Source organism: Pseudochaenichthys georgianus, chromosome 24 (assembly GCF_902827115.2).
Source record: "Pseudochaenichthys georgianus chromosome 24, fPseGeo1.2, whole genome shotgun sequence".
In the NCBI taxonomy this organism is placed as follows: Eukaryota; Metazoa; Chordata; class Actinopteri; order Perciformes; family Channichthyidae; genus Pseudochaenichthys; species Pseudochaenichthys georgianus.
Genome location: NC_047526.1, coordinates 4,925,607 through 4,935,903, shown reverse-complemented (window position 1 = coordinate 4,935,903; position 10,297 = coordinate 4,925,607). Strand labels below are relative to the sequence as shown.

The 10,297-nt window shown below is 43.8% G+C and overlaps 1 protein-coding gene across 2 annotated transcripts in view; it reads left to right on the top strand.

Moving 5' to 3' along the window:
- Positions 1–10,297, top strand: part of LOC117439998 (uncharacterized) — a 32,060-nt gene continuing 21,763 nt past the window's right edge. For both annotated transcript variants that reach the window (XM_034076177.2, XM_034076176.2), the window contains exons 1-8: positions 1–212; positions 466–555; positions 1,474–1,594; positions 1,677–1,779; positions 6,112–6,225; positions 6,308–6,424; positions 9,098–9,258; positions 9,604–9,750. In XM_034076177.2, coding sequence (XP_033932068.1) covers positions 134–212; positions 466–555; positions 1,474–1,594; positions 1,677–1,779; positions 6,112–6,225; positions 6,308–6,424; positions 9,098–9,258; positions 9,604–9,750 — 932 coding nt within the window. In that variant the 5' untranslated portion in view covers positions 1–133. The remainder of the gene's footprint in view (positions 213–465; positions 556–1,473; positions 1,595–1,676; positions 1,780–6,111; positions 6,226–6,307; positions 6,425–9,097; positions 9,259–9,603; positions 9,751–10,297) is intronic.

Below are 10,297 nucleotides of genomic sequence, written 5' to 3'. Positions count from 1 at the left end.
TAGCTCAGCCAGACGCTGGAGCCGGAGAGACGGAACATGGCGGAGAGAGGCAGCGAGAAGCCGCGGTCCGAACGTTCTCCAGCCCCGCAGTAGAACTGTTCGGTGTTGGCCAGGTTTTACCGCTTTAAGGCGAATGGAGACAACGTCAAGAGACAAACGGCTGTGGAAAATAGTCGCGAGGGAGCTATCTGAGATGAGCCGACACGCGACAGGTAGGAGAGACAAGTGTGCACGCGACAAAGCTTCTCACCCACAGTGATGATAACAAGCTTATGTATTTCTCTTCAGAAGTTCTAGTTCATGCCGCACCACTTTACAGAGTGCTGCTCATCAGCAAGATTTTCTTTCCAAAGGCTGTGAGGAATTTGCTGGACCGATTCCTCCAGTGGTCATATTTCAAGGATTGTTGGAATGTCTTGCCGGGTGTGTTTTCAATACAAATAATAATTTCCCACAAACTTTCAGGCGTCCAGGCGTCGGTGCAGGAGTGCCCCCCCTCCTCCCCGCCGCTGCCTGCGGATCATGTGCTCCACTCTGCAGCCGTGTTGTTCCCTGGTAGCTATCACTCCTCCATACTCTGTTATATTTCTATTACCAGAGGTGGGAAGTAACTAAGTACATTTACTCAAGCACTGTACTTGAGTACAATTGTTGATACTTATACTTTATATATATATATATATATATATACTTATACTTTTATTTCAATTGTGTACTACTACTATGTACTTTTACTCCACTACAGTTCATAGGTAAATGGGGTACTTTTCCTCCACTACATGTATTTAATACTTTTTTAGTTACTTCACAGATCTGGATGAATGATGTGAAATCTAACCAAGTGTTAAATCAGACTTCAGTTCCACCTGGAGTAAATCCACCAGCTACCCTGCAGTCTACAAAGTCATTCAGACTAGCTGCACCTTTACCAGCTTTGAGAACACTTTCATGATCAATCATTATAAAACATATCATATATATTATTCTGAAACGGACCAATCTGCATTGTGAGTACTTTTGGTACTTTCACTATATGTTGAGGCTAATACTGTTTTACTTTAGTAACATTTTGATGCAGGACTTTTACTTGTATTCCTACACGCTGGTACTTCTACTTTTACTTAAGTTCAAGATCTGAGTACTTCTCCCACCTCTGTGTGCTTCTGTAATGTGGCTGTGCTGCATTCAGTGGCAAGCTTATCCAGGAATAGGAAATGCTTATTAAGAATTATAGAGTTTATCTCAGCCCTTTTTTATTCATTGTTTAAAAATTATGACATTACTGCATGACACCTTGAAATGTTGACAATAATCCCTGACATTTTTTTTATCATAATAGAAAGATATATTGTATTTTTAATAAGGTAATCAACAGAGCATGTGCTTGAATAAAAAATGTTGGAATGTTTTAATCATTCTTTTTTTTCAGCTAAACATTTTTAAGATTTTTTTTTTTTGTATCCATCCGTACAGGTGCTTTTGATCAACATGGCTGCCCTTTGATCGTGTTTCCAGTAGAGGAACAAGCCAAACTCTCCTCAGTCAGCAAAGCAGAAGTGGTGGACTTCATAAATCACTTTCTGGGTCTGCACAAGTAAGAGCAGGCAGGCAGGCTTATTGTGAAGCTGGGAATGAGAGGGAGGTGTGCTAATGGGTGGGTGGTTCTCTCTCAACAGTAGGAAGCAGGAGAAGGAGGGCTTGGTGTCAGTGGTGGCTGATCTGAGGCAAGCATCCCTCCAAACCTCCAGGTTCATCGCTGAGACTCTGCTCCTGCTCGAGGTAAGCTCCTGGCAGAGTGCACTGTGGGAAGCGGCTGTGGAGGATGGCCTGCAGCAGCTTCCAAAGGGTGTGCAGATGATGGACATGTGGTTTGAGAACAAAGCACCTCTCGGTGGCCATAGTAATGGCTTCAGAAAAGGATGGCATGTGTGTGAAGGATTACTGATGCAAGCATGACCATTGGGAAAACTGGGTAACGTCCATTATGGTACGATACAATAATACTTTATTGTCAGATCAGGGCTGACATTTTTCTTCCATCACAGCAGCTCCATTTGCTGCATCGAACAAGGACACGTATTAAGACGCAATACAAGGAAAACAAACATTAAACATTCAATCACTGAAGAGAAAACATGCTCAAGACGTCTAAAGTACAACCTGGCATTTAGCTCTGGGTTTCGGCTTAGTCCGTCTCCTCTCTGCTTTGAAGGTTTAGTCCGTCTCCTCTCTGCTTTGAAGGTTTAGTCCGTCTCCTTTCTGCTTTGAAGGTTTAGTCCGTCTCCTTTCTGCTTTGAAGGTTTAGTCCGTCTCCTTTCTGCTTTGAAGGCTTAGTCCGTGTCCTTTCTGCTTTGAAGGCTTAGTCCGTGTCCTTTCTGCTTTGAAGGCTTAGTCCGTCTCCTTTCTGCTTTGAAGGCTTAGTCCGTGTCCTTTCTGCTTTGAAGGTTTAGTCCGTCTCCTTCTGCTTTGAAGGTTTAGTCCGTCTCCTTTCTGCTTTGAAGGTTTAGTCCGTCTCCTTTCTGCTTTGAAGGCTTAGTCCGTCTCCTTTCTGCTTTGAAGGTTTAGTCCGTCTCCTTTCTGCTTTGAAGGTTTAGTCCGTCTCCTCTCTGCTTTGAAGGTTTAGTCCGTCTCCTTTCTGCTTTGAAGGCTTAGTCCGTGTCCTTTCTGCTTTGAAGGCTTAGTCCGTGTCCTTTCTGCTTTGAAGGCTTAGTCCGTGTCCTTTCTGCTTTGAAGGTTTAGTCCGTCTCCTTTCTGCTTTGAAGGTTTAGTCCGTCTCCTTTCTGCTTTGAAGGTTTAGTCCGTCTCCTTTCTGCTTTGAAGGTTTAGTCCGTCTCCTTTCTGCTTTGAAGGCTTAGTCCGTCTCCTTTCTGCTTTGAAGGCTTAGTCCGTCTCCTTCTGCTTTGAAGGCTTAGTCCGTCTCCTTTCTGCTTTGAAGGTTTAGTCCGTCTCCTTTCTGCTTTGAAGGTTTAGTCCGTCTCCTTCTGCTTTGAAGGCTTAGTCCGTCTCCTTTCTGCTTTGAAGGCTTAGTCCGTCTCCTTTCTGCTTTGAAGGCTTAGTCCGTCTCCTTTCTGCTTTGAAGGTTTAGTCCGTCTCCTTTCTGCTTTGAAGGCTTAGTCCGTCTCCTTTCTGCTTTGAAGGCTTAGTCCGTCTCCTTTCTGCTTTGAAGGCTTAGTCCGTCTCCTTTCTGCTTTGAAGGCTTAGTCCGTCTCCTTTCTGCTTTGAAGCTTAGTCCGTCTCCTTTCTGCTTTGAAGGCTTAGTCCGTCTCCTTTCTGCTTTGAAGGTTTAGTCCGTCTCCTTTCTGCTTTGAAGGCTTAGTCCGTCTCCTTTCTGCTTTGAAGGCTTAGTCCGTCTCCTTTCTGCTTTGAAGGCTTAGTCCGTCTCCTCTCTGCTTTGAAGGCTTAGTCCGTCTCCTCTCTGCTTTGAAGGCTTAGTTTTGAAGTGAGTTTGTCTGTTACTATTCCATAGTCCATGTGTTCTTCTGTAGATGGCGGTTGGTCCGCCCCTGGTTAGAGAAACAGACAGCACAGAGCTTTGCAATGCACTGCTGTGGAAAACATAGTGGTTGAATCTTGAGTTCTTTCCAGCTGGTGCTCACTGAACAAGTCAGAAAATAGAATGGAAGCCGATGTCAGATTTATGAGTGATGGGCTTTAAAAAACACTTTCTTCTTGCCTTCAGCGTTCCCCCGCCTGCAAACCCTACTAGCCAGATGCTGACTGCTAGCTGTTAACACAAGTGACAGCCGGGAGCGTTTGTGTTTGTATTTGGGACATTGTTTAAATTAAATGTTGTTGTTTTAGTACTTTTACTCTACTGTGCAATGACATTAAAGTTCAATCTAATCTTAATACTCCGATCTTATTTAGCAGTTATTTTCCCCAGTGATGCTTTACAACGTAATCTTTCATGTGCTGTTGTACTGCTTTCTCATTGGATTCCCAGCAGCCTGCAAAAGATTGATCTCAGAGAATTTGGAAGTCTTTCAAGGCAATAATCAGCTTTTACTTTAAATTTGACAGTTGACCCTTTTTAAAAAAAGGTGTGTACGTTGCTGAGTGAAGGATAGAGGAAGAGACGAATGGACAGACTGAACACTTGGCTTGTTTTCTTAATCTGTCTTCTTCTTGTGGTGGTTTTTCCTCTGAAATGAGGGGGGAGGATGGCTATGACATGTTCACAGTGGTGTAAAGTAACTAAGTGCATTCAAGTACTGTACTTGAATACAATTCTGAAGTACTTGTACTTTGAGTATTTCAATGTTTTGATACTTTGTACTTCTACCCAACTACAATTCAGAGGTAAATGGTGTACTTGTACTCCACTACATGTATTTAATACCTTTAGTTACTTCACAGATCTGGATGAATGATGTGAAATATAATCAAGTGTTGAATCAGACTTTAGTTCCACCTGGAGTAAATCCACCAGCTACCCTGCAGTCTACAAAGTACTTCAGACTAGCTGCACCTCCACCAGCTACCCTGCAGTCTACAAAGTACTTCAGACTAGCTGCACCTCCACCAGCTACCCTGCAGTCTACAAAGTACTTCAAACTAGCTGCACCTTCACCAGCTTTGAGAACACTTTCACGATCAATCATTATAAAACATATCATATATATTATTCTGAAATGGACCAATCTGCACCAGGACTACTTTTGGTACTTTAAGTATATTTTGATGATAACACATTTCTACTTTTACATTTTGAATGCACAACTTCTACTTGTAGCAGAGTATTCTTACACTCTGGTACTTTCACTTAAGTACAATATCCTAGTACTTTTCCCACATTGTAAACCCCCAACATAACACACTGAATGATGAACAGTAACCCAGGGTTCTGTCCCCATTAGTGTTGAATAGCACTGCCTGTACAATATGTGTCCTTGAAGCTGCTCTGTGACCTTGCATACACCATTGCTGAATTCATTAACCGACCACAATAGCTCACTTACTGCTGGATGCAGCCCAACTGTTCAGATGTCAGTGCCTGTGGTCAGAGAATAGTCCAACTGAAGCAGAATACTGAATTAGGGCTGTGCAGAATGTCTCGTCCTGAAGTGAGCATTCTTCCCCGCTGCAGGACAGATAAGACTGGCATTTCATCTAACCTTGCATGTGGAAAGTGAAGTATTGTACCGGTTTGACACATGCATTAAGAGAGCTTGTGTGAAACCACAGCTTGCTGTTTGTCTGAATTATGCATGAAAGACTTGGAGTGTGTCCTTTGCACACGGCACAGTGACGCCCTCACCTTGTGACTGCAGAGCTCTCTCCAATCCAATCCAACTTTATTTATATAGCACTTTAAAACCTTCAGACCAAAGTGCTGTACAGAGAGATAAGCTCACACAACGTAATATAAATACATTTAAAATACAAGATACAAACCAGAATAAACGTAATTATAAAAAAAAAACAATAGACCACTGAAAGCAAATAAGAGCAGAAAGGTATATTGACTCAAAGATCTGAAGTCTGAGCTGATCTTCAAAGTACCAAGTGCGTCATGTCTGTGCTCATGGTGGAACCCTGCGAGTGTGGGAGAGAGAGTGTGTGTTTGTGTGTCACATGCATAGCTGGTCACATGCGTTGGGGTTTGAATAGAAAGGCCAGAGTGAAATTGCAGTAAATGAGCCCAATTATGTAGAGACGTATTTCTCTGCTGTTGCATACTGACATGCTTTAGAGAGAACTCAATGATCACGCGGTGTGTTGGCGGTTCATCCCATCTTACGGTGTTGCTTTCCACGACTAATAGATTTGTCTTAAAGATGCGTGAAATGTTTACCAATAATTGCTAAAACGCTCACTGAAACCCAGCCCTTTGGACCCTGAGTGACACTTTACTAAATGTCAGTAAGTATTGGTAATTTGATTGACTGCACGTATAACCCTTAAGAGTACCTGGGGATACACACGATGCACAGGGCAGTCGATGTGGGCTCAAAAGGGTCCCACAGCGGAAGGTAGCCCGGCAGGTTGATCTGGGCCCGTCTGTTGGGGCCATGGTTCGAATGGCACCAACTGGCCAATGAACACTTCTCCTTTCCAAATGGAATGATGACAAAAGAAAGTGTTCTGAGTTGAGTCTTTTTCCCTCTCCAGCTGCACAAGAGGACCGTCCACAGTGTGTACATAATTCAGCCCAAAAAGAAGGATGTTGTGAAGCTGTTGCTGAAGCGCCTGGCTCCGTCAAAGTGCTACACCGCCTCCTTCAAGGTGAAGGACACCACACACGCCGTCCCCCTGGGTCTGATTTAGATTTGATTCAGTAGGTAACGCTGTTCTCGTCTTTTTGCAGAAAGTCCTTCTGAAAGAAATCTCGGAGCTCTCCAACTACATTGACCGAAGCCAGCTCATGCCGTCGCTGGGCGGCTACCTCGTGTACTGCCACCAGAGCTGGGTGGCCTTCATTAAGGTAACATGTGTTGTGTCATACCTCTGCTAATGGCTATAACCTTGAATGCTTCCAAGGGGACACGAGTGCTGCAGGGCTAAGTGTCCAGCAGCTGAGGCTAGTTTCTAAAGTCTGAGCTGTCCGAGGGTAATGCGTGTTTTCTTAAATCTGCTTTGTGTACTCTAGTGAGGGGCCCAGCCCTTCGTATGTGGCTCTCAGGGAAACATGTTGGACCCCCCTCAGCTAAAGACTAGGAAGATCAGTCTGATACTGATATGAGTGACTCAGAACAAACCTCCTGAGTCCGTCTGATGATCAGCTAGAGGGCTGAACACAGTGCAACATTGTTCTGCCGTGTACGCACAGACACACGCTCACTAACACTCAGACACTGAGTTAATGTGACTAACAATACTACAGCCACATATTTATTCCACCTATGTGTGTTTGAAGTATTGCTCCTCTGTGATGAAGAGTAGTCTCCTCTCACATGTGAGGATTCATTCATGAGTGCTCCCCGTCTATTGTTCGTTACCGTGGTGAAGCTTGTGCAAAAGCCTCGCGTAATCAGCTGACCTATTAGCAAGTGAAAGGAGCGTCCTATTACATTATACATTCATTCATGTTCATCTGGGGCATTGGGCCATGGTGGCAGCGCTCTGCCTATAGGAGACCTATTCAGGAGGATACCCTGCTTTAGCTGCCCTAGACCGACATTTGGGTTCAGGGTGTTGAGTGATTGCAAAAATCATTGAAGTCGGGGGCTGTTGGTGCGCTTAGTGTAACTAACAATATCACAACAAATAAGAACACTTCCCAAACGTATCAAAGACGGGAAAGCCAGTAAATAGAGATAATCATTAGAAAGTAAAAATCACACAATATTATTAAATCGAGCAAAATACAGTTTTATTCTCACTTGCCCCCGAGGGCTGCCATTAAACCTAATCAAATAAATAAATGATTACATTTAAAATGGTACGTGGACCAAATAACATGTTTTGAAGCGCTTTTACAGCATTCACACATTTACTGGCAGCGGCTGCCACACAAGGTGCACCCACTAAGCCAGGGGTCTCAAACCTCTTTTAGGGTGAGAGCTACTTTCACAAAACAGAACAAGTCGTGAGCTACTTTTACTCCTCTTTTTTTGTTTTTTGCAGTGTATATATTTAGCAGATTTTAACATTATATGCTTACCTTTAACCTTTGTGTGCTGTTTGGGTCTGTGGGACCCGTTTTCAGTGTTTACTAAAAGAATATTTATTTAATTATTTTAACCTGCTTTATTTGGGGGTGGACCTCACCTCCTCTAAGGGGGTCTGGGGGCATGCACCCCCGGGAAGAATTTTTTATTTTTAAATGTTGAAGTGAAATGCATCAATCTGGTGCACTTTGAGCACAACATGAATGTATGGACACAGCTCTCAACACTCAGATGAAAGGGAGCTGTATACTTTTCAATAATCCAAACATCTTTAGAATATGATCACAACTAATAACAAATAATTTAAACTGATTTATTCTTATCTTATGTTACCTAGTTAGCATTCTTTCTTTTTATTTATGTATATTTTACTAATCACTCTTACTTTATCTGAAATAGATCAAGGTGTGCTCTCTCTCTCTCCCTCTCTCCCTCTCTCTCTCTCTCTCTCTCTCTCTTTCTCAGAGGCTGTGTGCTCCTCCGTGGCGATGACGGCTTGCGTTAAAAAATAATAATAAACATATTTGTAAAGTCGGGGGACACGAACGGGATTTTGAAAAGTGGGGGGGACATGTCCCCAGTGGAAATTACGCCATGCGTGCGTGTCAAGTGCAATGAATAAATGTGCAAGTTGCAACACAGAGTAAAGCTCTGACCCTCATGTGTTGGATAGGCTGGCATGATGGGCTGTTCAATGGGGCTGATGTGTAGAATCTGCCAGAAGGAAAATCACGGTCAAACTCCTTATGAAGCGGGGAGGTGCCACATTGCTTTTCTTCCCGACTGCAACGCTGGTCCTGCAAATCAAGCAAGAACGTGATTGATCGATATTCATTGTGGGGGTGGGGGGAGGAGGGGTGTTGGATAGATATAGTTGTAGTAAGGTTTCATTTATGCATAGGGTAGATTCTTTTAATTACATTTCCTTTTTTGTTTTGTGTATTTTTTACATTTTGGATTTGCTTGGCGAGCTATTTTTAGAACATGCCCTGCGGGCGACTCACGTTGCTCCTGCGGGCGACTAAGTGCCCGCGGGGACCGTGTTGGCTACCCCTGCACTAAGGAGACTAACATTCACACACACACACTCTGTTAGCCACCAGGAACAGTTTGGTTTAAGTATCTTGCCCAGGGACACTTCAACACATTGATTGCTGGGGCTGGGGAACTATCGACCTTTCATTGGGTGGACGACCATGAATGGTCCTGAACCACAGCCGTTCACAATAGTCTTAAAGAGGTGGAAGAAGTACTCTGATCTTGTACAGATTGGTCAATTTCAGAATAATATATATGATATGTTTTATAATGATTGATCATGAAAGTGTTCTCAAAGCTGGTGAAGGTGCAGCTAGTCTGAATGACTTTGTAGACTGCAGGGTAGCTGGTGAAGTTACTCCAGGTGGAACTGAAGTCTGATGTACTTAGTTACTTCACACCACTGTTTATAACGGATATGACACTGACTGGCCCTGTGCTCCCTGCAGGAGGTGGATGAGTTTGTTCAGGACTTCCTGTCGGTGGTCCAGCGGCTGCCCTCGTGTATCTCCACCCTGCAGGCTCTGTCCAGGCTGCCGCTGCCCTCCACCTCCAGAGAGCTGCAGCACTTCTGCTGCACCAACGAAGCCACGTTCCTGCAGCTCAGGAGGTCAGACTCTCCACTGTTCTCCTCCTCCACCTAAAGCCCAGTGCTGGTTCAGGACATCTGAGTGCATTTTATTGACTGCAGAATCAAAACATCAGGTGAATGTAAGGTTAGCCGACGTGAATCATTTAATTATTTACTTCTCTGTAAAGGAAAACTGCAAAGTGACTTGTTAAACCTCTCAAGTGTTAATGGTACCTTGAATGTCAACCGCAAAACAGCATTTAATTTACAGAAGCAGCCTATTCCATCGAAATGAGACTACAATGCAGGAAGTTAAATCTGTAGGCAAGTGTAACACATTTTCACGAAGAACCAAGAAACCCAACACTTTAGTGTTCCCCGCAGGGAGCTGGGTCTGGATGAGCTGCTGCGGCACTGTGAGGGTATCGTGGAGAAGCTGCGGCACCCTGAGAAGGAGCCCTGCTACCAGGCCATGGCCGGCACCGCCCTCTTCAGCCACACCGCCTTCGACATGCTGCGGAACCACAGCAGGTACTGCAGCTCCCACAGGGCTCGGTTACAGAGAGATGCCTTTATCTTAACGCTCTGTGAAAACACTTCACACACACACACACACACACACACACACACACACACACACACACACGCACACACACATCCCCTAACATGTTGCAATAGCCCTGTCGCACAGCAGCTGGAGCACCTCGTCCAGATGGGCTCCACTAGTAACGTGTTTAAGCTGCAAACAAATGTGGCTCTTCTTTCTTTTTACAAAATGTTTATTGATTTTGCTTTTTACAATGTTAGTAATGACATAGCTGATACACGACAAACACATAATTACAAAGCAAAACCAACCAACAAAAGACAAAACGATTTATAAAAGAAAATAACAATAACTGTTCCGTTTCCTAGGAGATGACAAGATAATCTCTTTTATGATTGTCAGTTATGATTTTCAGGAAGTTCCTTTAACAATGATGGCCAATAAATCAGGCCCAAGGAAATGTAAGTAAGGCCGCCAGATTTGATCCCATGTTTTTTAGATATAAAAGACTTGTAAGATATCCCAGGGGAA